We start from the raw sequence: 27,430 nt of genomic DNA on the forward strand, positions 1-27,430 counted from the left end.
TTCGGGTGGACCAACAGATATATAAAGAAATAATATCCTGGCAACTCTTCAGTTTACAGTTTCCCTAGTATAATTGTTCTTTCCTTATTAGACGTTCTTGGCCTAGCTTTGTGGGGTGTCAATATGTGCATATGTAGTTTACTATTCACTCAAACCTATGTAATTACTGTAGACATTTACTGAGTAGTTCCTCCCTTTCGAGACACAAATTCCAGCCACCGCCATCTCCCTGAATTCTAATCTCTTTCTTTTCAAGTCAGCCAGAATCTTGTGCTCTGCTTGAGTTCCTTCTCCTTGTGCCATTATCTGGAGAATGTGGCCAAGCAGAGAGCGGGGGTAATCACAGGGCTCATGTTATGTGTTTCTCATTCCTGTCCTGCATGCTGTCCAGCACCTCAAATCGGCTGTCTTCTATGTTTCGTACAGTTTAACTGCTTTTTACAGCAGGAGGGCAGTTAACTGTCATGGTCAGAAGTAAAAGTCTCCATCTTTGATCCTTCAAGTTTGTATCTTTTTCTTTTATATTATGTTTAAATTATTGTTTCTAAAATTACTAGAACGAGCAAAAATCTGAACACTGACCAGGAGCTATCTGATGATTTTAAGATATTTTTTTCCCCACAGGAATGATGAAGTTAATGTGTTTTGGTTAAAAGTCTTTTAGAAATGCATATATGATATCTAGGACATTTTTCAAAATAAGATAAAATGAAGGGGTAAGATGACACAAAACTAGCCATAAAGTGATCACTTCTTAATTATGAATGTGAAGATGGCTGATGGAGTCAATTTTGTCTACTTTGGCATATGTTTAAAATTTGTTCTAAGAAGCCAAAAGTCAGTAGAAGTAACTTCTTTCTGGTGGTTTTAGCGGCAACTTGACATTGCTGGGCTCATATTTTGTTTTCAATTGATTACTTTTTTAGTTTAATTTATATTTTAATTAGGAAAAACATTTTCATGGGTATTAAAGTAAAACTATTAAACCATGATACTTCAGATCTTCCTTTCATCCCTGTCTCTTCATGTTTTTTTCTCTCCCCCATAAGTAACTATTTTTATTAGTTTTTAATTACATTCCCATTGTTTCTTCTAGAAAATATTAATAAATATGGACATATATTTGTATTACATCCCCTGGCCCTACAAAAGGTATCTTTTTATACAAGTTCCTCTGCAGTCTGCTTTCTCAACAATATGTCCTGGAGATCACTCCAGAGTACTACAGAAAGATTTTCCACATTGCTTTTCTTTTCTTAAAACATATTTATTTGTTTATTTTTTAGAGAGAGGGGAAGGGAGGGAGAAAGGGAGAGAAACATTTATCGGTTTGCCTTTTGCATGGCCCCAAGTGGGGACCTGGCCTGCAACCCAGGCATGTGCCCTGACTGGGGATCAAACCAGCGGCCTTTGTTTGCAGGCTGGCACTCAACCCACCGAGCCACACCAGCCAGGGCCTCAGTTCCTTTTCTTAACCAGTCCTCTGCTGATAGACATTTGGATTGTTTTCTGCCTTTTGTTATTAAGAATAATGTAGTATTTGTTGTTATAAACAGTAAAAATGAATATATCCTTGTACCTCAATCTCATATTTTTGCCAGTGTGTCTTTGGTATAAAAATTTCTAGAAAAATGTGCAAATTATATGTCACTTTTTAGATACCTAGTGTTCAAATTCTAAATGTCTATAACATTAAATATTCAAAGGAAAAACAGAAACAGGTTAATTTATCTAAAGTAAATGTTGGGCTACTGGCATCGAGTCACAGTCAGGGTAGGGCTTAGTAAATTATCTATCTTATCAAAGATTCCAAATCAATCCATAGGAATAATACTTAGTAAAATCAATTAAAAGCTAGTCCTTGTTAACAATATGGTGACCTCAAAGAAAGGGATAAAAGAAACAATGTCTACACCCTGTGCTTGGAGTATCTTCTACTTTCCTTCACTCAAGCAGTTCTAGCAATACCATCTCTTTTACGAGGACTTTGGAACAGGAAGATTCAGTGAATCATCCTGGCCCTTCTCTATGAAAGTAATGCTTTTCCTTCAATGACTTCACCTCACTTCCCTATAGGCAACAATTTCCCTACATAATACTGAAATGTTATTTGATACATGTTATTACCAATAGATATCCTTGGGCTTTTTTATGTCTACCTTCGATGTCTACTGTGTCTGTGATTATACACTCACAAGGATGAAGGATCAAGTTTTCTTTCTTTTATGTTGTGGCCAACACAAACACAGGACATTTAAAGTTATTTAATAAATGATGTCCATATCAATTATCACGAGTTGTTTAGTCTTGTTTTTTAAGATTTACATCTTTTTATAGAATTATTTGTTTACCTTTACTATGTCTTTTGAATGATGGCTACTAGTATCTTCTTGAAATACAGGTTTTCCTAGTAATTAATGTATTATTATCATCTCTACTGCATATTCACTATAATTTTTAAGTTTCCCTCAAAATATCAAGACAGGATTTGGGCCAGATTCTAAAACAAATTTATTTCATTTCTACTCTAATGTCACTTTCTCCTTTAAAAATATCTTTCTTCTATAAAACCAAAATGAAATTTGCTAAATTTCATAGCACGCATTTAGTAGCATGCATTTCAAGCCAGTACAGGTAAAACACAGGGGGCTATGACTTACCCTTCTTAAACACAAAATACTTACGCGTCTGTAGTCTTTGTACATCCATTTAAATTTAGTACTTCAATATTCCTACAGTTTTGTGCAAAGGTCCTTTACAGGAAAGAAACAAAGTAAAAGGTTTGAAATGAAATGCACAATTCTGGTATTAAGAAATTAACAAAAAAGATATAAATTATTAAAAGTAGTATTGGATATTAGTACAAAAGTAGTTCACAATTACAAATAAATTAATTTTCAGCCATAAATTTTTAACAAGCTTTTTGATCTTTTTGTCAACCAAGGTTAAAATCACCTTAATTCTGAATAAACAAAATTCACTCAAGACTTCAAGAGAACTATTTATAACATGGAAAATCTGGCCTTTTTGGAGGGGGTACTTGTTCTTGTTTTATTCTTAAAACCATATATATATCCCACTACTGGGCATTTTTGTGTTATAAGCAATGTATGTATATTTGGGTTCAGAATACCTTAAAGAAAATTGTAACTTTATAAATAGCTTAAAATCATTTCAGCCTTTTCTGGTCGAGATGGTCTTGCTGCCTGCAGTCAGGAAGGTCAGTCAGTCAGCAGTTCCGTTCTCACCTTAGCGCGTTGTCTCCTACTCCCAGACACCCGCGGAGACTTAGCTTCCGTAAAAAGCCCCCACATCTTTTTGAAATATTCTCCACTACCCGGCCCTGTAAAAAATGACAGTTAAACAAAAAGATATGCCATCACGTTGAACTGTAAGAAAGCTTTCCTGATTAATGCATCTGCTTGAAACATGCCTAAACTCAATACCGTTATTTATTTAATCAGTTTGTAAGATGTTCTGTATCTGAGAAGATGGTGCTCTGTAGCTCTCATGCCTATATTAAGATACATGTCTATGTAAGGTCTCATGTCTACATTAAGGTAGATTGCCCTTCCTGATTAAACTGCAGCTGCTGAAGGATATTAACCCTCTTTATTATGTCTGTATTCTTTCCAAAGTGTTTACTATAGCACTGTAATTACAGCAGGGACTCAATGAACACTTAACAAAAAGCTTGCTGAATGCCTGTATGGGCCACGGTGCTTTAAACATTCTCTTCTGTAAGATCAGTAAATTGTGAAAAACATAAAAATTCAGCTTAATGTCAGTGAGTATTACTTTAAAAGCACTTTTGAAGGTAATGAGAAGTTCGTGTGAGGCTTTTAAAAACTTCTTACATGGATCCTCAAGACAATTAAGTTCCACTAGAACTTAAAAAAACAAACAAACTATAAATCTAAATTTAAATCTCATTCAATCCCTTTAACACAATGAAGAATCTATTATTTCCATTCTTCTGATGAGAAGACCAAGGACCACAGAGCTCAAATTGAGGTTAAAATAATTTAATCTTAAGCCATTATGCTTCTCCATTTTAGAAATCATAGGCAATACCAAGAGATAAGATATAGGTGTGAAGTGAGAAGAAAAACAATTCAATAAATAACTTTGACTTTATTCTCTTTCATTCTCCACAAACACTACAGATTTTCCAAGAAACAAAATGCTCATCCTAAAAAGAATTTATGTAAATACCATACCCCAACAAGTTGACTGATTCTTCAATAAACAAATATAAAAGATTTCCTTAAAATGAGCAAATACAGGTTTAAATTTCCACCACAAAAAAAATTCTTTTGATCCTATTAATACAAACAGCTAAGTATTATTTCAGTAAAATAGTTCTGCTTATTTTCAAAAAATGAGTAAGTTCTTGTGAACACTACGGGCTCCCATGTAGTTTACATACACTAAAATTAATAGTTTGTCTCCCCAGGGAAAGGAGGTCTAGGTGGTTGGGGCTAATCTGTTCCATGCTGTAATTACATTCTAACAGGAGAAATGGGGCCACACACGACGTAATTATACCTCAATGTCCCTCTGGAAATCAAACAGGTCAATTCGCTGCCAGTTACTGCCATCCAGAGCCAGAACATTCCAGGCCTATTTTGAAGAAAAAGAGACAAAATGTGCAGGAGGCAAAATAAGCAATACTGGAGTTCATAATTCAGTCTACTAATGACTGACATTGACCAAAACATTTCTCAGCCTCCCACCGTTAACTCCCATGAGTCAGCCTTATTCGTACTTTATTCTCCAATTAGAGATTTCAAAAATGAGTGGATACAGAAATTAGCAGCTACTTAAGATCTCAGGGGACTGGAGAAAGGACAGACTATATTAAGTATCATAGCCAGAAACTGTTTTCTAACCAGAAGATTCTAGTTTCTAATCCAAAAATGAGATATAGTTCGGCTGATGAAAGGCAAGTCTGTTACTCTATCCCTCAACAAGGATCAAATGAGGGTGAAACCAAAGAAAGAGGACACAGTCCTCTGAATATTCTATGTTCCATATATATTTGGTCAGACTCGAAACTATGATACGGAGACGTGGAACTTACAAAAGACAGTATCATTTCTCTGTCTACCTGACAGGGTCTTAATGCTTTCCTCAGATTTAATGAAAGCTAGCACTGTGCTTGCTTCCTTCCCTCCCTCCCTCCCTTCTCTCCCTCCCTCCTTCCTTCCTTCTTTTTTAAATTAAAGCCTCAGGCGTGTTTTTCAATTGGCCATCTTTCCCTCTAACTGGATTCAGTTAGTAGTTTTAAAACGGAAAGTTTAAGACTTCTCATATGTTTTGTCAGTAAGCTAAAAGGAGGCTTTTTGGCTTTTCAACTTTTCAGAATTAGGTGAAAAAATGACTCAGTAAGAGTTAATTTGTTGTGGATCATTATGTATTTTAATCAGGAAGCCTCTAAAAGTTTTTCCTATTGAATTTAAAGTGTAAACAAAAGTTTTACTATTGTTGAGCTGTTAACTTAGAATATCACTTCTTATCATAATAATCAAAACACAGATTTGATACTAGAATTTTAAAAAGGAAACTGTGTACACTTACTGACCCCAGATAAGTGTCACACAACAAGCAAGAAACCTGTCAGGGGTACGAAAGTAAACAAAGTTACTATTATTCTAGAAATCTTTAAGGTTTTCTCAGTAGTTCAATGGTACTTTTCCTTTAGTAGCTTCCTGTTTTTCCAATGGTTTCTTAAATGGTTAACATGGGAGACAAGAGATAAAACTTAAGAGTTCGTATGTTTAACAGATTCTTGGGCTAATAAATATACCCCTGATTTGGTTTGATATTTCTCACTTCCTTATACCACTTTCTCCAGGAACAGGAAACATGCCAAACTGAGGCTAAAATTAGGAACAACAGGTTCCCTTTCAGAGTCTGTTGGGGTTTTTTTTTTAAGCAAATTAATTAAATACTTCCAGTACAGAGAACAATAAGGTAACTACTGATGTACTATCCAGATTTAATGAAAACTGAAAATTGGCATTGTGCTTTTCTTTATTTAAAGTTAAAACATATTAAGAGGAAAGAGAAACCTGCCAATGAAACAATTAAAATTCGCTCAAATCAATGTTGCTAAGACAAGATGTTGCAATTAAACATGTTTAGACACTGGTCTGAGTATACTGTTTCTCAGAGATGACCTCAGCTTCATATGGAGGCAGAAAGGAAACCCCACTCATTTGTATCTAGGGCAACCGCTTAAATACCAGGGACAGAGATGTCATAAATCATCAAAACACTACTGATTGTTTCCAAAATAGCTGATGCACAGACTTAGTAAGGCTTTTAGGATGCAGAAATTACATTAAAGTTAGCAAAACAAAGTGAGTTTTCTCTGGCAAGTTTTGTGGTTTGTTTATTTTTTTAAGTGGCGTTGGGAAGTTCAAGGAAAACCTGGGTCGGCCTACAGAGATCAACTCCGTGCTCTGTGATGCAACCGTGTTACATATCCAATACCCAGGACTGTACCACTGTCCAGTTCATAAAAAGATGGTAACTGTAGGCACACATCCATTTAGCAAGTTGATTATTATATATCCATATTACAGTAGAGAGCAGGAATGGTTCATAAAGCTATGTTTTCCACAACAGAGATTCTATTCTTTATATTAGTGGCAGTCAATAAGATTATGATGTTTCACTGTTTTATCATAGTGAAGTTAACTGCCAAAAATGGCTAATGAAGTGTGATGTAGAAACTGACTTTGAGAACAGAATCTAGTTGGCTCTACCTTGAAAAAATAATAAATTTTACCTATTATCTTTTGAGAAAAAAAAGTGTGGGGAGATAACATGAGAAATAGACCTTCAAAAGCCTTCCATATGTATATGTATGTATATAAAATGAACCAGGAACCAGGAAACACTATTTTATTACAATTCTAAGTAGAGCCTAATTTTTTATTAATAATTTCTCCTCGAAATGTTTCCTGTTTGTATTTTACAAATAGTCAAGAGCGCCAAAAAATTGCAAATGGCACATGCAATAGAATAGTAGAATTACATGGGTTTGGGAATGCCATGAGTAAAACAACATCCTTTGAAAGTTAACATACAACTAACAACCCAAGTAAAAAGTTCCCCTACTACATACAGAAGCTGGTATCACCCATGTCAGGAAGGGGTGCCCCTGTAACCATGTCAACCAATCTTACCCTGGAGACCTGAGCACAGCGACACAAGGTAACAACATCCAGAAAAGAAAATATCCTAAAAAGAGATAGAGACAACTTTATTATAAGATAAAGTAGAGGAATTTACGAAGAAAAATATTGCCCATATGAAACACAGGGAGAAAGTAATCTTTTACTTGATAATGTATGTATAAGTACCATACTAATTCAATTATATACAAGGGATGGTAAAATATTTCGAACACAATTTTTTAAAAGATTTCATTCATTTATGTATTTTAAAAGATTTTATTTATTTATTTTTTTAGAGAGGGGAAGGGAGGGAGAAAGAGAGGGAGAGAAACATCAATGTGTGGTTGCCTCTCACGTGCTCCCCACTGGGGACATGGCCTGCAACCCAGGCATGTGCCCTGAGACTTGAACCGATAAACTGGTTCACCGGCCAGCACTTAATCCACTGAGCCACACCAGCCAGAGCTACCTTTCTTTTTTCTTTTTTTTTTTAAAGAATTTGAAAGTTTAATAATTACTGGCTACTTTCTGTTTTTTTTTTTAAAGGGTTGAGCTCATGAGTAATTAGTATTTGTTAAAAAATTTTAAAAGTTACTGCATGAAGACCTTTGGCCACATAAAAGTGTTAAAGCCTCCTGTGAATTTAGAGTTTTGATACTTGTCTAATGTCTGATAAAAACTATAGCATTTTCAAAACTGCACACTTCTTTCTTTCCTGTCTTTTTAAAAAATTGTTGTTCAAGTACAGTTGTCTCCATTTTCACCCCACCCGACCCCCTGGACCCACCCTAAAAATTGTACAATTCTTATTCCTCAAAAGAGACCATCAGTTTGAGGACTCGGTCATTAAAACTGTATGCTAGTGTCTTTATGATCAAACTACAGATGCAGGTTTACTAGACCCCTGTTTTAAGGAAGAGGGTTTCAGGTATAGGTATGACATTAGGGCTATTATCCATGATCTTGTGGGGAACTCTGCTAAAAGCAATGTATGATACTTGTAGCTCTCATGGACTTACTTGAGCTTTGACTCTTCAGACAAGAACAAGTCAGAGATTAAGCTGTAACAGTTCTCTATACAACTTGGTTATTAATGTAACACAAAGATGACATCTTCCATGCCAAGTGAACTAAAGCTGGCAGACACAATCTCTGCGAGATCAGATAATCTACCACTTCTTAAATCAGGGCTGTCCTTTGACTCTTCCTTCCTTTTGAACTTGAACCTCTCTTTTTAAAAATTTTATTTAATTTATTGGGGTAATATTGGTTAAAAAATTATATAGGTTCCAAGTGTACAATTCTACAATTCACCATTGGTATATTGGAATGTGTGCTCACCATCCAAAGTCAAGTCTCTTTTCATCACCATGAACTTGAATCTCAATGGGAAACTGTTCTTATACCAGATGCACACGCCCCAGTCATAAATAATGGAAAAATAAGTTTCCTAGGTGTTTCTGAAATGATCTTATTCTCATAAATATGGAGAGGTCACAAACAATTGGTCTTGTTATCCAGGTACTTAACTATTATTTTAACCACAATTATATTCAGCAGAGATTATGCAAACCCAGTTGATTCATATCTGGAAATCCCCCGTGCGGCACACTAAATCATTCAGTTCCTCAGAGGTACAAGTAACTAATACTTGAAATAACTGTGGTCTAGGATGTGGATTGGATCCTGAATCAGGAAGACAAAACTTTTTATCCCCGTTTCCAATAAAGGACATGAATGGTAAAACAGTGATACAATCTGTGGATTAGATAATAGTATTGCATCAGTGTTTATCTCCTCATTTTGATTACCGTACTGTCCTTAGGTACAAAAATATGTTTTCAGAAAATACGCATTGATATCTTGAGTGTAAAAAACACTGCATCTACAACTTACCTCAAATGGTTCACAAAAAAAAAAAAAAAAAATAGAAAATGATTATGCAAGTGAGGTAAAAGTTAGTATTTGGGGAACCCAAGTAAATGGTATATGGGAATTCTCTGAATCATTTCTGCAATCTTTTCAGTAAATCTGAAATTATTTAAAAATGAAAATATAAACAATAGTCACTGGCTTAGTATCAGCTACATACATTTAATTGGGCTATGATGTATTTTTCAAGCTAATTTCTACATTTGAGCTTTGAATTATAATACAATTATAAGGCAGAAACGCATAAGCTTCAAGAAACTAAGTGTTAAAAACATAATTTTAGATAATATTCATAAAATTGAGCCTGATTTCTTAAGATTATTTTCTTTCTTTTCAAAAAAATTTTTTATAAAGATTTTATTTCTTTCTTTCTAGAGAGAGAGAGGAAGGGAGAGAGAGAAGGAAAGAAACATCAGTGTGTGGTTGCTTCTCATGGGCCCCCAACTGGGGACCTGGTCTGCAACCCAGGCATATGCCTTGACTGGGAATCAAACCAGCGACTCTTTGGTTTGCAGGCCAGAACTCAACCCACTGAGCCACACCAGCCATGGCAAGATTATTTTCTAAATAAGGTTTTCTTCTAGGATCAAGTTATGATCTAGGATCAAGTTTGACTCTTCAGACAAGAACAACTTAGAGATTAAGCTATAATAGCGCTCTATACAACTTGGTTATTAATGTAACACAAAGATGACATCTTCCATCCAAGTGAACTAAAGCTGGCGGACACAGTGTCTGAATTGTGTCTCTGAATTTAACAGTCACAAGTTTCCTAAAGCTTACTCGTTTCTGCCTTATAATTGTATTATAGTTCAAAGCTCAAATGTAGAAATTAGCTTGAAAAATACATCATGGCCCAATTAAATATATGTAGCTGATACTAAGCCAGTGACTATTGTTTATATTTTTATTTTCATAGGGCCCCCAAGAGAGCCCTGATCTAACAGAGATATGACTTTAGGGCTATTAATCTAGCTTCACAATATCAAGCTGATCAATCTGGAGGGAGCTCATGATGTTAGAATGTTTAATGGTAGAAGACAAAAAAGACTTGGGGAAACCCCCCCCCCCAAAACAGTACCTTCCCATAGCCAGGTGGCTCTTATCTCAATACACAAACAACTCTGTGTGTACAATTACATATATAGGACACACACATAGGCAGTGTGTCTAACACATGTCTTATTAATGCTCTACCATTACCATGATACTGAGGTATCACAGGAGCTTCTACTGGCTAGAAAATTTGGGGCTAAACAGGGCAGAAGTCTCCCTCTGACTAAAATAAAACATCCAATTTACTCTTCAGAGTATTTTTCATTTTTTGTTGCTCCAGGAAATGGACTATTAAGCTTGGCAATATTTAAAAAAAAGCAAATGGCAATCATGAAGAAAAAAGCAAATCAGGGAGGAGATGAAGTTCTATAGGCAGGTGGCATCCAATTTACTAATGGACTATGTGTGCAAAGCTTGTAAATTCTCCAAAATAAGTAATAGTACAAATTACAGGGTTAGGGCAAAAAAAAGATCCTATACTACACTATTATATATTCTACCAAAAAAAACCCCAAACAGCCCCCCCCCCCCAAAAACCTAGAACCTCATATCTTGGTATACCTAAATCAAAAACTGTCTCAGTTAAAAGGAAAAACAATAATCTCTCCCAGTTCTGAAATGTCCTCTCCCTCGCTCCCCTGCTGTCTAATTAATCAGCACTTACTCCTTAAGCATGTCTCATTTCCTTGGAAGCATTTTCTGAACTCTCCAAAGCTGGTTGTAAAGTCCTACATGTGAGCCTGTTGTAAAGCTGTTGGCCAGCAAGTTCAACCAGTGTGCTGCAAGAATTTTTAAAACATGCAATATTTGACTATTTAGTCAGGGACAAAGACCTCTTTTCCTTTAGACTGTCAAATAAAAACATAACAGCCAACAGAACAATAGCCATTGGTGTGAACGCCCTGTCTTAAACCATACATATACAGGTTATATAATATAGAGTTGCATCTTATTAGTCACATTGCACAATAAGGTTGCATCTGATTGGTTAATTTTTGGTTATCACAAATCCTTATATACAAATATAGACACCTGATATTTTAAAAGTCACTTTGGACCAAAAAGGGTAGGTAATTACTATGATTACTTTCATTGTAAATCAACTAAAAATATGTTTTGGTTGTGCCACAGGGTTTTAGACATTAGTTTATGTGTGCCATGAGATGAAAAAGACCGAAATAGCTGCTCTGGGCTGACCTCCACTGTATCTCTATATTGATTTTTTTCACATCTGTTTTCTACTCAGTAAGCCTCTTGAGAAAAGTGACTCTTTTTAATTTCTATACCCAACATAATGCCTGCTATATTGCAGGTACTCAGTAAATGTTTGTTCCTATATTAAAAGTTTAAGGGAATTCCAACTATATGACAATCTGGAAAAAGAAAACTGATGACAAAAAGATCCGTGACCAGTGGTGAGAGGAAAGAGAGATGAACAGGCAGAGTACAGAGGAGTTTTTAAGGCAGTAACAATACACATCATTACACATTTGTCCAAACCCATGGAATTTACACCACCAGGAGTGAACCCTAACATAAACTGTGGACTTCTGTGGGTCATGATGTGTCAGTGTTCATTCATCCTTGGTATAAAAAAACCGAAACCAAAACCCACCACTCTAGTGAGTGGTATTGATAATGATGAGGGTTATGCACATATAAGGGCGGGGGAATACGGGAAATCTGCACCTTCCTCTCAACTTTGTTGTAAGCCTAAAACTCCTACAAAAATAAAGTCTTTAAAAAAATAAAGAAAAAAAGTTGAAGGAATACGAAGACTTTGGTTAGCATGTGGTATCTGGCTGCTAATGCAAAATAAAACACACAGTTTTGATTCTCTCACCAAAGAAAAAACATATAGATTAATTGTAGTAGCAAACACAAATGAAAATGTACCATGCATATGTTATATACAAAAAATATCTTAAATATGTTTATATAAAGAGTTACATACATAACTCTTTTGTTAAAAATCACTGTAAAATAAATTATACTGAGTTTCTTGGTATTTAATGAAATATACAGTACTTGAGCCCTGACCGGTGTGGCTCGGTTGGTTGGGCATTATCCAGCAAACCAAAAGGTTGCTGGTTTGATTCCTGGTCAAGGCGCATATCTGGGTTGTGGGCCAGGTTCCAGGTTGGGGCATGCTAGAGGCAGCCAATCAATGTTCCTCACACTGATGTTTCTCCCCCTCTCTCTCCCTTCCTTCCCCTCTTTCTAAAAGTAAGTAAGTAAATAAATAAATATATCACTTGAACTCTCCCTCTCACCGAAAAAAAGTTTAAGGAACTATAATTTAATGACTTTAGCACCTCAGAGCTTTCATGAACACTACCAGTTGCCATCCTATACAGTGAAACCCAAACGGGTGATTAAAACCTGCTTATCTTTTCATTAAGTAAATAGCCCTGTACTATTAATGTTTTTCAATGTTTCTATTTATTATTTTTATATATTCTCACTTACTGTCAGATTGCCACTCTTAAAACTCAGTGGATCCCCTATCAGCATTATTCTTCTGATTCCAATTTTATTTACTCCAACTCATAGTCAAATGTGTATGAACTGTGTCTAAAGAGAAAGAGTAAATAGAGCCTGAGAAATGACTGACATGTGTCCTCTGGGTAAAATGCACATTTGATCTTCCTCCTTACTTCCTGTTTTTTTGGCTTTGTCATGGATAATTGAGAAGGCCAGAAAACTAAATGCTGAATAAGAGAAAGACTGATTTTGTGTTCTTTTTTTTTAAAGGTTATAGGTATTTTTTTTCAAGATTTAATTTAGTTATTTTTAGAGAGAGGGGAAAGCAGGGAGAAGGAAAGGGAGAGAAACATCAATGTGTGGTTGCCTCTCATGCGCCCCCGAATGGGGACCTGACCTGCAACCTAGGCATGTGTCCCAACTGGGAACTGAACCAGTGACCCTTTAGTTCTCAGCCCGCACTCAATCCCCTGAGCTACACCAGCCAGGGAGATTTTGTATTCTTTGAATTAAGACATCTGCCAATTTGCACTTTAGAGTTGAGGGATGATCACTTTTGGTAGTCCCGGAACCTGATCACATCATTTTATGGTCCATGGGTAAAAAACAGAACTAGTAACATACATTAACACTTTTATAGCTCTTACTCTGTGACAGACACTCTTCTAAGCATTTTACATTTATCCACCCTTTTGATCCTTATGATAGCCCAAAGAGGCAGGTACTGAAATCCTCAATTTACAGTTAGTAAATGACAGAATCTAGGAGGTCAGACACTGGATTCTGTCATTTAGCAAAAGGAAAACACTCTTCGCTAGCTGGAACCATGGAGTGTGCAGAACAGAAGTTGTTCCTGCTGTGCCAGAAATCTCCAAGAAAAAAGCAAAGGAATTTTGCAGAGCTGAAGATCAGGCACGCCTGAGAAAGCAGTTTGCCTACAAGATGCTTCCCAAGGCAAGGAGGAAGCTTATGTATGAAGAAGCTAAGCACTATCACAGGAATACAGGCAGATGTGCAGAACTGAGATTCAAAGCCTGGATGGCAAGAAGAGCTGGCAACTTCTATGTTCCTGGCAGAACCCAAACTGGCATTTGTCATCAGGATCAGAGGGATCAATGGTGTGAGTCCAAAGGTCTGAAAGGTGCTGAAGCTCCTTCCCCTTCACTACATCTTCAATAGCCCCTTTGTTAGGCTCAACAAGGCATAGTGGAACCATATACAAGGACTGTCCAGAAGGTATCCAGTCACATAATATGAAAACTAGAGATATTCATCGAAGAAGATACAAGAAATATTGTATGTAGGGCAAGGATGCCTCATTCCGCTTCAAAGTAGACTCCTTAGGACCTCACACAGTTCTCCCAATAGCCATCAGCTGCTCCGTCGTATTTTCCTGAATCTCATCAATGGTCTGAGATGTCTTCCTTTTCAAAGGTAATTTCAGTTTTGGGAAAAGCTAAAAGTCACAGGGTGCCAAATCTGGGCTGTAGGGCTGCTGAGCCAAATCACCGGTGGGTGATTTGATGTTTCACACACAAAAAACTGCACAAGATGTGATGCACGAGCAGGCACGTTGTTGTGATGAAACTGCCAATTGCCAGCTGCCCATAGCTGTGGCCTTCTGAATTATTTGAATAGTTTTTGAAGAGGAATGTTCAAGCTTAATGCAAAATCTGATGCAGATTTGTTGCTCTACTCACTCAGTCACTTTGAATGTGATGGGCACACAGTACACATGCTCACTCAATGGCATCCACAGCCCCCACTGACTAATGCAGTGCAGTCGTCATTGTTCATGCATGTGCATTCCCGTCTACTCTCCTTGGTTGCCAGGTTACACTGATGTTGCACAAACTGTTCTGCTTATATTAATGGCTGGAATTTTTTCAAACAGACCTTGTATTGCATGGGGTACCACAACCTGAAGTCAGTAAATCAACTGATCTATGAGTGTGATTATGGCAAAATCAACAAAAAGGAAACTGCCCTGACAGATAACATACTGCTTGATCTCTTGGTAAGTATGACATCATCTGCATGGAGGATCTAACTCACCAGGTCTATACTGGTGGAAAATGCTTCAAAGAAGCAAACAACTTCCTATAGCCCTTCGAATTTTCTCTTCCATGAGGTGGAATGAAGAAGACGACCACCTATTTTGTAGAAGGTGGAGATGCTGGCAACAGGGAAAACCAAATCAACTGCTTATGAGAAAGATGAACTACGGTATCTACTATGGTTATTTTTGTAATCTGGTCAGTTAATAAACATTGACTGCTTTAAAATGGGAAAAATTAATAAGTAAAAGGAAGGAAAACACACATACACACACACACACCCCTAACTACCCTGAATTCCTGGTACTTAAACTGAATGAAAAGCTGCAAGGTATCATCAACATTCTAAGCTTCTTCAAATAAAATATGAGACAGTATGTGTGCAGATAAGACTTAGCAAAATAGTCCTATCCTTAGAAAGGCCTGCTTGCAATTTTGGCCCTTGAATGGCATTTCAAGAACCTGAATTTTGGTAGAGTTCCCACTATTCCCTCAGTGAGCGTCCCTGGTTGACAGTTTATTTTACTTATGTTGTTACAACTTGTTGCTGGAGGAATTAAGTGCATTCTGTGTGGCTCCATTGGGAAAGGACTCTTGGAAGCTTGTCTGGCCTCCTCTCTTTTGCCCTCTGCACTTTCCCCTTGACTAACTTCGCACCCTTTCCCTCTAATAAATGACAGCCATGAGTGTGACTACACACTCATGTGTCTTGTGAGTCTTTCCAGTAAATTACCAAACCTGAGGGGTGTTCTTGGGTACCCCCCAACACAGCACAATTATCTATTTCAGACAAAAAAATCCCAGCCAATCATTTCTTCCATGTTAAGTCCAAAAAGTTCATCTTCTACCAACTCTCACATACATATTATATATTACATGATAATTATGTCACAACACTTCCAACAGTTGAAAAATACAATGAAAAATATTTTAGATTCTTGTAAGTAGTAATAACCCTCCTTCTGAAACTGTACTTTGTTTTATAGCTGAAAGGGCATGTGTGGGCTCCAGCAGTTTTATCCCTCATGTCATTTTTACAGTCATCAACATCAAGCTCAAGAAATCTCAGAGGAACAAATCACTATATAGTAGCTCTTGGAAAATACACAAGACTCTTTGTTTTCTAAACACTGACATTCATTTTTCAAGAGGTACTCCTAAACAAATACGTATGGCTCTGTTCTGAAAGAGAGTACTGTCAGTCCCGCTAACTGATTTTACATTATGCGAACTGTGGCTTCCAGCTTGCTACAGCATTCATAATAAACTTTGTTTCAAAAGGGAAGAAAGAGAATGTGTTAAAGTTAGGAGGGAACAAGAATACTTGCTTAATTCACTGGTAACTTGGCTGTGGCCTTGCATTTACAAGGAACCAGTACGGTTCTATGAACACAACTGTCCTCCTGGTAGGTTAATATATGCTGGACTCAATGATGTAATATGTAACTTAAAATCTAACCAAACCAAGGGTTGTATAATTTTTATTAGGCTCTTTTTTTTTTTAACAGAAACTTACATAGTCTCGACATCGCACAAGATACTTACCAGTAACAAGGAAAAATAATTTCACAGTGGAGAAAGACACTATCTTAACTAAGTGGTCACAGTTAACATGTAGTAAGCGTAGTGACGTATGTGCCTCCTGTTATGATACATGGACAAGGGCGCAACACCATTTTGGTAATACACTTGCCAAAACGCATAACCTAAATCAAACCATGAGGAAACATTAGACAAAGCCAGATTGAGAGAGATTCTATAAAATAACAGTTCAAAAGTATCAAGATTATGAAAGACATAGGAAGACTAAGGAATTGTCCCAGATTAAAGAAAACTAAGCAGGCATGACAATTTAATGGAATGTCTAATCCTAGATTGGATACTGGGCCAGAAAAAAGATGTTGCTGGGACAACTGAAGAATTTGAAGAGGTCTATAGATTAAATAGTACTATGTCAGTTAATTTCCCAATTTTTTAAAAAAATATATTTTATTGATTATGCTATTACAGTTGTCCCATTTCCCCCCTTCTCTCCCCTCCACCCTGTACCCCCCTCCCACCCACATTTCCCTCCTTTAGTTCATGTCCATGTGTCATACTTATGAGTTCTTTAGTTTCTACATTTCCCGTACTATTCTTGCCCTCCCCCTATCTATTTTCAACCTACATTCTATGCTACTTATTCTCTATACCTTTTCCCCCTCTCTCCTCCCCCCACCCCCCTGCTGCTAACCCTCCATGTGCCCTCCATTTCTGTGGTTCTGTTCCTGTTCTAATTGTTTACTTCATTTCTTTTGGTTTTGCTTTAGGTGTGGTTGTTAATATTTGTGAGTTTGCTGTCCTTTTACTATACATGTCTTTTCTTTATCTTCTTTTCTTAGATAAGTCCCTTTAGCATTTCATAAAATAAGGGCTTGGTGATGATGAACTCCTTTAATTTGACCTTATCTGAGAAGCACTTTTTCTTCCCTTCCATTCTAAATGAGAGCTTTGCTGGATAGAGCAATCTGGGATGTAGGTCCTTGTCTTTCATGACTTGGAATATTTCTTTCCAGCCCCTTCTTGCCTGTAAGGTCTCTCTGGAGAAATCAGCTGACAGTCTGATGGGAACTCCTTTGTAGGTGACTGTCCCCTTATCTCTTGCTGCTTCTAGGATTCTCTCCTTCGTTTTTTACCTTGGCTAATGTAATTATGATGTGCCTTGGTGTGTTTCTTCTTGGGTCCAACTTCTTTGGGGCTCTCTGAGCTTCTTGGATTTCTTGGAAGACTGTTCCCTTTGCCAGATTGGGGAAGTTCTCCTTTATTATTCAAATACGTGCTCAATTTGTTGCTTTTCCCCTTCCGATTCTGGTACCCCTATAACTCGGATATTGGAACGTTTAAAGGTGTCTTGGATGCTCTTAATCTTTTCCTCAATTTTTTGAATTCTTATTTCATTATGCTTTCCTGCTTGGTTGATTCTATCTTCCTTCTTGTCCACTCTATTATTTTGAGACTCATATTCCTTCCTTTCACTATTGGCTCTCCTCCGCGTATCTTCCTGCATCTCTTTTATGGTAACCTGCATCCTTTCATCTAAATTGCGCCCAAAATCCACCAGTTCCGTGAGCTTTCTGATCACCAGTGTTTTGAACTGTGCATCTGATAGATTGGCTATTTCTTGGTTGCTCAAAAGGATGAGTCCTGGGGGACTGATCTGCTCTGTTGAAAACATGTTTTCCCCCTGTCTCTCCTTTTTTTTATTTTCCCCCGGTCTTGTCACTCTTGTTACGGTGGGGGGCGGAGCCTTAGCTGCTCACTGGGGCTGGGCACCCCAGTCGCTAGATTGTGACGTTATATGTGGGGGCGGGGGCGGGAGCGGGAGCGGGGACGGGAGAAAACAATGGCAATAGTTCCGTCCTCCTGGATTCAGACCCTTGTCTGAGCTTCCGGGCTGTGAGTTCTGCCCTGGTCCACAATCGCTACCCCTCTGGGTCTGCCAGCCTCAGCTTGCGTACTCAGGGATCACCGCTGCGTTCTTGCGCCCCCGGATGGCTGTCGCGCCGATTTTGCGCCAAACTTTCCCCGACCTCTGCGCGCCACCGACCCGAGCCAGCCCCGCGCCCGCCCGGCTCGTCTTCTCCTACCAGTCCGGATGAACGCGTCTACTTCAACTTCTTGGCTGCCCGACTTCCATTCAGATAAATCCTCTGCCGGATCTGGGTGTTATTCTGATTGTAAATTATTGTTGTAAATTATCGTTTTTCTAATCTTGGTTGTATGAGGAGGTACGGTGCGTCCACCTATTCCTCCATCTTGCCGGAAGTCCGCTAATTTCCCAATTTTAATAACTATTGTTTAATTGTATAAAATATTAATTCTTAGGGAAGGATATTCTCAAAATTCTTCGTACTATTTTTACAGCTATTTCAAAATGAAGAGTTCAAATTAGAATACCTAAAAGATACAAAAAAGCCTAATGAAAAGTAAGTTTTTCTTCTATTCCTTTCTTCCAATTACCTGGTTTCACTTCTTAGGGGCACCTGCTGTTCTAGTCATGCCCTATATGCTTTAAACAAAATTTAAATTTTAGGAAATATCACATTCAATGAATTTCAATAAATTAATCATGTTTGATATAGTGTTAAAGATATCGAAAAGGTTTTTTTAAATTTATCTTTAATGGTTAAACAAAATCTGTGTTTTACACACTTAAATGCATTCATAAGTAGTATGGTTTATGGTGTCAAATCACTTCCTCCTTTCTCAGAATATCAGTTTCACTGTCTCCAATTTAGGAAGGAACATGTTCCCATCAGTAAGTACAGAATCGATTTGGAACTCAAGCTCATTTCCTCACAGAAATCATATCATATGTGGTAGTTAGGTTCCCTGCCTAGGTTAGAAAGCAGCCAATTTAAACTATAATGTACACAAGGATCAGTTCCAACATAACACATGTAAATTAGAGCCAAATTCTCATTCACAAAATTGTTGCTATAGAAAAAAATATCTCCAGCGTTCAAATTTGAGAAGCCAGGAACACATTATCCTTCTTCAATCTTCCTTTTTTTCCAACCTCTCAACTCATGCCTACTCTTTTCCACACCCTAGAAAAAGAGCCAGATATTCCTAACGTTTCCTCACACGGATAATGGCAATGTGCTAAGCTAAGTAGCAAAGGCATCGCTAACATGGAGTTGCATAACTCTTCAGTGCCAACAAGAAAACAACAAAACTCACAAGAACAGACTGGTTGTTGCCAGCGGTAGGGGGTGGGTGAAATGGGCAAAGGTGGTCAAAAGACACAAACTTCCAGTTATAAAATAAATAAATCCTGGCGATATGGTATACAGCACAGTAACTACAGTTAACAATATTCTATTGTATATTTGAAAGTTGTTACAAGAATAGATCTGAAAAGTTCTCAGTACGAGAAAACAATTTTGTAACTATGTGTGGTGATAGATATTAACTAGATCTGTCCTGGTGATCACTAGAAAATATATACAGAGACTGAATTATTATGTTCTACACTTGAAACTAATATAATGTTGTATGCTGACTATGTCTCAAAAGAATAAGAGACAGCGACTAAAGCTAGAAAGGGCAGGAGTGAGCAATGCTGTAGTCTAAAAAGTTACAGAACATGTTCTCTGTGTCATCCTGATCTCTTGCCTGTAATTCTTTACTAGCCTTTTTATTGCCCTCCACTCCTATCCCCTAATCTGGCCAACACATAGTACCGAGACGAATCCTTTAAAAATGCAAACCAAATCATATTACTCCCCTGCCAGATCATGAGGGGTCTTGTAGGACACAGTAAGGAGTTTGAGTTTCATGGTAAAAACAGAAAAACATAAACCATAACGTAGTATGGCCAGTTACCGAAGAGTCAAATAATTTCCCTAAATCTTAGTGGGTTGTAAGGTAAACTACAGCAGTACAAAATTATGCTAAGTATTCAAAACTAATGGCAATTACTAAAAAAACCCTGAAGTGCCCTGGCTGGATACCTCAGATATTTAGAGCATCATCCTCAAATGCCAAAGTTGCATGTTGGATCCCCACTCAAAAAACATGTAAGAATTGGGGGAACTTCTGGTCAGGATGGTGGCATAAGTAAATACGGCTCATCTCCCCACACTACATCAAAATTACAACTAAAATATAGAACCACCACCACTCAGAATCATCAGAAATCAAGTTGAATGGAGTCTGACAACTACAGAATTAAAGAAACCACATCCATCCAGACTTATAGGAGGGTCAGAGAAACAGAATGGGATGGCCCCATATCCATATGTAGTGGATAAAAATTCAGGAAGGGTATCTTGGGAATGAGGAGTCCCAGTCCCATACCAGCCCCCCAGCTCAGGGTTCCAGTGCTAGGAAGGTAAGTCCCCGTAACTTCTGGCTGCAAAAACCAGTGGGGATTGAGTTAGTAGAAGCAACTTGCTAGAGCCTCAAGCAGTTCCTCTTAAAGAACCCACACACAGACTTAATCAGACTCACTCCATCTGAGCTCCAGCACTGGGGTAGCAGCTTGAAAGGTACCAGTGGCATACAGTGGGGAACTGAAGTGTCTGACATCGAGGTGAGAGCTGGGGAACAGCTTTTTCCCAGGCAGAAAGGCAGACAGAGGCCAATGTCCCTTTTCTGAACCCTCTTCCCACAAAGCTAGCAGGCTGGTGCCATATCTGAGACTCCATCAACCTGGTAACACAGTGTGCCCTGCCCTAGAGATCCCCAGAGACACCGTCCCACCCAACTCATGGGCCCATTCAAGCTGCTTTTCCATATGAGTGGCAGGTCTTGGCTCATGCTTCAGAACTTCCTAAAATCCTATGAAAAAAGCAACAGCCAGCCTCAGTGAGCCCTTAGCCCCTAAACCTCTTGCTAAGTGGCCCCAGGCCTGGCACTAGCAGCAGCCAGTCTAAATTCACAGCTTAGCTTCACCTGGGAATCTCCAAGCCCAACACAATTAGCAGCCTTCTCAGATTGCTTTATAGCTCAGGCTGGGTGGTCCCGGGCAAAACATAGGTGGGGGCTGACCTTGGCCTACACTACCTGGGGAAAACCCAGCACCTGCGTACCCAGTGGACAGCTACAGACCATGTCAGAGCACCACCACTCTGCCCCTGCACAGCTGATTCTCCATGGAGGGCAGACGATTGTGGTCAGTGGTCACAGCCAGTCCTTGCAGCTGACTGGCCTGGGTAAATCCCTCCCATTGACCTGCCAACAGCAACCAAGACTCAACTACAAGAGGAGAGTGTATTCAGCCCACACAAAGGGCACACCTTGAGTTCCCAGCTTGGGTGATATGGGAGGTTGTACCACTAGACCCTACAGGACATCTACATTAGGCCACACTACCAAGACAGGGAGTCACAGCAGCTCTACCTAATACACAGAAACAAACACAGGGAGGCTGCCAAAATGAGGCGATAAAGAAACAAGGCCCAAATGAAAGAACAGATCAAAGCTCTAGAAAAAGAATGAAACAAAATGGAGGTAAGCAATCTATCAGATGCAGAGCTCAAAACACTGGTTATAAGGATGATCAAAGAACTTAGTGAAGACCTCAGCAGCATAAAAAAGATCCAGTCAGAAATGAAGGATACACTAATTAGAATAAAGAATAATTTACAGGGAAACAACAGTAAAGTGAATGAAGCTGAGATTCAAATCAATGATTTGGAAAACAAGGAAGCAAAAACAAAACAAAACAAAACAAAAAAACACCACAACCAATCAGAAGAAGAAAAAAGAATCTACCCCCTCCCTGCAAAAACACAAACAAACAAACAAACAAACACACCGAGGATAGTATAAGCAGCTTCTTGGTCTCACTGCCTCTGAGCTGCAGCACCAGGACAAATTCAAGCGATCCAGTATTCATATCATAGGGGTGCCAGAAGGAGAAGAAAGAACAAGAAATTGAAAATCTATTGGAAAAAATAATGAAAGAAAACTTCCCTAATTATTGGAAGGAAATAGACATGTAAGTCTGGGAAGCACAGAGAGTCCCAAACATGATGAACACAAAGATGCCCACTCCAAGATACATCATAATTAAAATGCCAATGGTTAAAGATAAAGAGATAATCTTAAAAGCACCAAGAGAAAAGAAGTTAGTTACCTACAAGGGAATTCCCATAAAACTGTCAGCTGATTTCTCAAAAGAAATTTTGCAGGCTAGAAACAACTGGCAAGAAATATTCCAAGTCATGAAAAGCAGGGACCTATAGTCAAGATTATTCTATCCAGCAGATATCATTTGGAATTGAAGGGCAGATAAAGATCTTCCCAGACGAAAAACTAATGGAGTTCATCATCACCACACCAATTATATACAAAATATTAAAGGGACTTATTTAAGAAAAAGAAGATCAACTATGAACAATAAAATGGCAAAATACATACCTCTCAATACTTGAATCTAAAAAACATACTAAGCAAACAAGAAGAACAGAGACAGAATACAGAGAGCATTTTGATAGTTGTTAAATGGGAGGGGGATATAGGAAAGTAGGTGAGGGGATTTAGAAGTATAAATAGGTAGTTCCAGAACAGCCCTGGGGATGTAGACCATAGTATAGGAAATGGAGTAGCCAAAGAACCTGCAAAGCATGATCCATCAACATGAACAATGGTATGCGGATTGCCTGCAGGAGTGGGGGGGGGCTAGGTGGAGGGAGGCAAAGGGGGAGAAATTAGGGGGACAACTGTAATAGCATTATCAATAAAATATAATTAAAAAAGAAAAAATACAAGAATCAACCAATGAATGCATAAATAAGTGGAAATCAATGTTTCTCCTTTCCTCTCTCTGTAAAAACTGATCAATAAAAAATTATTTTAAAACCCTAAAGTATGTCTTAGTATACTCAGCATATAATAACCGTGAAGAACATAACCTACTTAAAAATGTTTCTCTTTAAAATGGCTAAATTTTGCTGAAATTTGAGGGATACTCAAGATATCACACAATATATTCAGGACCCATTCTCCATGGCCCTGGACAGTCAAGGGGTTAACTATTATTTAAACTACTCAATCAGTTTGTACATATTCATTGCTTCCATTAAAAAAATCCATTCCCAATCTAATTCAGTTTTTTTTTTTTCTTAGCATCTCCCATGTGTTAGGTACTGCATAAAGATTTACAGGATATAGTCCCTGCTTATCAGGACCTTGCAATACAGTGGAGGACTCAGACATACAAGTACGAAGGAATGCCAGGAACATTTTTCTTCACCAGGACTAGAGCAGGGATTATTTTCCACCCTGAAGCAGACACTAGGCTAGTTATGGGCTGGCCAGACTGCAGTAGTGGTAAGAGCAATAAGTAGATGCCTCTGAACACAGGAACTTGTTAACTTCTTATAAATGCAAAAGAGAATATCCTTTCTTTCTTAGTCATAATATTCCACGTAAGTAAACAAAGAATGTTGTAATTAAGTGCCCAAATAACGAGCTCCAAAAATAAGTCCCCTGGAGCCTATTGCTCCCTAGGTGATTCCTGAGTTAGATGTATGTAAATCGGGACCTGTGTGTTTTATATTATGGGTGATCCTAAATGTAGTTTCTACACATTAAAAGAAAGAATGGTGCCCTGGCTTAATTGGTCAGAGCATCATCCCAATAGGCCAAGGTTGTGGGTTCAATCCACAGTCAGGGTACACACAAGAATCAACCAACGAATGCATAAGTAAGTGGAACAACATATCAATGTTTCCTCTCCCTTCTAAAAATCAATGATTTTTGTTTAAGTGTTGTGCTGGCTTTCTTCTCTCAAATCCATAAATAAAAATTTTTAAAAAGAATGGTAGAACCATGTGTATTATAGGAAAAGAAGGGTTTCAAATAACTTGCCTTTTATCTTTAAGATAAAGGGTTGTTGTGCCCTGGCTGGTGTAGCTCAGTGGACTGAGCACCAAAAGGTCACAGGCTTGATTCCCAGTTGGGGCACATGCCTGGTTTGTGGGCCTGGCCCCTCTTTGGGGTCATGTAAGAGACAGCTAATCAATGTTCCTCTCACACATCAACATTTTACTTACTTTCTCTCTCCTTCCCTTCCCCTCTCTCTAAAAGTAAATAAATAAAATAAAATAAAGGGTCATTATCATTCTATACAGCACCTCAGAATAATGTAATATTTTGTTACAAATATAAATGGGGGGAAAGGATGAATTAGAATCAAGTCTTAAAAAAATTAGTACTATAATGAAATAAAATACACTACCTCTTTCACATTCTATATAAAAGTAGGGCAAAGGGAAAATGAGTAAACAAAATCATATATAGCTAGAAACTGGGTAGCAGAAAATTGTTTCTAAGTTAAACATCCAAAATTTTTATTTATATCTAGAAAATTCACAGGAAGATTATTTAACAAAAGAATCAATAAATTTATAAATTCAGATAATCTAGTTCATACATATATGAAAAAAGCAGTAAGTCTGTAAATTTTTAAGCAGACAAATGATATATATACACACACAGAAACATAAAATTAGCATTCAGACTTACCGTAATAGGAGTTCTTTGGGAAGTTTTTTATTGATTACAGCTTCATCACTATTTGAGAACATCTGCAAAAATAAAACATTTTGTTGTTACTTAATATTCTATTACGTTCAACTCAAGAGTTTACAGGTAATCCTCTTAGGAGAGAGGTGAGTAAGTATACAGTGTATTATAAGCCAAAGTCATGTTTTCAGAAACTCTTTAGGCTCTGAAACATCTTTGAGACATTTAATTTGTCCTCTCTCTTTAGAGAAAATCAATAGCAGTGAGAAGGATGACACTATGTGCCAGGTGCTGTTTAAAGTGTTTTCCATGTATTGACATATTGAATCTTCATATTATTCCTAATCGTCATTTTACATATAAGGAAACTGAATTACAAAAGATTTACTTGCTTAAAACAACATCACTGCTCAGTTTCAAAATGCCATTTTTCATACCCGGCCAGGGCTCCTGAAATACTATTGAGGGAGCGAAACCATTAAGGAGCCCTGGCCAGGTAGCTCAGTTGGTTAGAGCGTCTTCCCAGTAGGCCAAGGCTGCAGGTTAGGACACATACGAGAATCAACCAAAGAATACATAAATATGTGGGACAACATATCGATGTTTCTTTCTCTCTCTCAAACCAATAAATAAAATTTAAAATAAAATAAAAATGCCATTGAGAAGCATTTGAGATCTTGCTTCCTAGCATATGTAACAAGTTTGACTTAAATAAGCTCTTAAAAGAATTTAAAAAACTAAAAATAAATAAAATACAAATGCCATTAAGGTGATTTCCCAAATAAAAACTCACATTGACTTGTTTGAGGAGGTGCCATGAAATCTGGGATAGGGGACATTCTCTTATGAGTTTTATACATCATGCAGCAAACCAACAATGCTTCACAACCACAACCAGAAGCATTCTTAATGCACTCAAGTGCTCATTTAACAAATCAATCAAAACCATTTCTTCCACACAGGAGATTATGACTCTATAAGCTTGTCTAATAAGGTACATAAAAAACAAATAGCTATACCCTGCCCCAAAAGTACGGTAAAAACATCAAATACACTTCATTAAGTAATATTCAGATGCCCTGACTTCAGGCAGACACTTTTCTAGGTAATGAGTTAGAAAGAAAAGAAAAGGACGTTATCCTTGTACTTAAGGAGCTCTTGCTCTACAAAGAACAAAGAAACAGGCAAATATCTTATTATTAGCAAAAAATGACAAGAAGTATGTGAGAGCAAAAGATGAAACAATTCTAATCATAAATGATATCTAAACTGGATGTGAGGAAGGCCAGACAGTAACTAGAAAAAGACTAGCAGTAAGATGTATAAAGGCATGGAGTCATATATAAGATCCTGGCATTTCATGATTCAAAGTAGAAGTACAGACCTGGCTGGTGTGGCTCAGTGGATTGAGTGACAGCCTGAGAACTGAAGGGTCACTGGTTTGATTCCCAGTCAGGGGCACATGCCTAGGTTGTGGACCAGGTCCCCACTTGGGGCCCTGGCAACCACACATGGATGTTTCTCTCCCTCCCTCTTTTTCTCCCTCCCTTCTCCTTTCTCTAAAAACAAATAAATAAAATCTTAAAAAAAACAAAACAAAAAACTAACTCACGAAGTAGAAGTATCCCCCCCCCAAAAGTAGAAGTACCATATTTTGTCATGTATAGTGCACATTTTTTTTGCCCAAATTTTTGAGGGAAAATAAAGATGGGTGTTATACCTGGGTAGTACTTGAAATATCTTGTATTTGTTCTTGTGTTTTGTTAGTATTTGTTACATAAAATTTCTTGTACCATAATATATTAAAAAATAAATGCTAAAATTTGCCCTAGCTGATGTGGCTCAGTGGATTGAGCACAATTTTATTATCTTATAATAAAAGTAATGCTACTGCCTAAAAATCTGATGAGAGAATAATCTGCTTCCCGACAATACCTACCCTTTGGTGGAAGCTATTAAAAGAATCATATACCTCTTCCACAACTCCAGATATGCAAAGAAACAACACTCACACATGGCTGCTGACCTTCTCCTTGCTTCAGTCTATGCAGACTGAATGCTGTTGTCTCTGTGGGAATATGAAGGTATGTGAATGGAGAAAAGAATACACCGTATCCTGGGAGGGTCTGGGAAACACCAGATGTACAGGACATATGTCAGGTTTATATTTCCCTTATCATCCTTCTGCATATAAGTACCCTACTCCAAGTTTGTAAGAAAGGATAAGATCGGTGGTTCACAAACTGTGGTCACCTGACCAGCAGCATCAGTTTCAAGGGGGACCTTGTTAGAAATGCAGATTCTTGGGTTGTACCCCAGACCTATAGAATCAGCAACTGGGGTTGGGGAGGAGGTGAAGGGAAAGAGGGACAATCTGTACTTTAATAAGCCCTCCAGGTGCTACTCCCTCCTAAAAGTTTCAGAACCAATGAACTAGTTAAAGTAAATTGAGTATCTCAGAACCCAAGGAATTACAGTCTTACAGATAATCAGAATATTTTATTATTTGAAGTGTCATAACAATGGAGATTAGAAAACAATACTAAAAAAAGAAAGAAAGAAAAAACAATTGTAGAGGTAGATACATGATAATTTCAGATGTTTTCTAGGAAACCCCAATGGTTTCTGCTGCAGTTGATGGTATCATTTGTAAAATATTTCACAGAAGCAATCAAATGTATGTTTTACAGATTTTAC

General features: G+C 37.7%; 1 protein-coding gene across 3 annotated transcripts in view; it reads right to left on the reverse strand.

The window, feature by feature from the left end:
* Positions 1-27,430, reverse strand: part of FBXL20 (F-box and leucine rich repeat protein 20) — a 93,271-nt gene that overhangs the window by 25,619 nt on the left and 40,222 nt on the right. For all 3 annotated transcript variants that reach the window (XR_004905000.1, XM_036034418.1, XM_028521017.2), the window contains exons 2-6: positions 24,734-24,795; positions 7,197-7,251; positions 4,549-4,623; positions 3,249-3,343; positions 2,685-2,753 (exon numbers count right to left, since the gene is read on the reverse strand). Coding sequence is in view for 2 of the 3 variants with exons in the window: in XM_036034418.1 (XP_035890311.1) it covers positions 2,685-2,753; positions 3,249-3,343; positions 4,549-4,623; positions 7,197-7,251; positions 24,734-24,795 (356 nt within the window). In the remaining variant the exon portion in view is untranslated. The remainder of the gene's footprint in view (positions 1-2,684; positions 2,754-3,248; positions 3,344-4,548; positions 4,624-7,196; positions 7,252-24,733; positions 24,796-27,430) is intronic.

Source organism: Phyllostomus discolor, chromosome 8 (assembly GCF_004126475.2).
Source record: "Phyllostomus discolor isolate MPI-MPIP mPhyDis1 chromosome 8, mPhyDis1.pri.v3, whole genome shotgun sequence".
NCBI lineage: Eukaryota > Metazoa > Chordata > Mammalia > Chiroptera > Phyllostomidae > Phyllostomus > Phyllostomus discolor.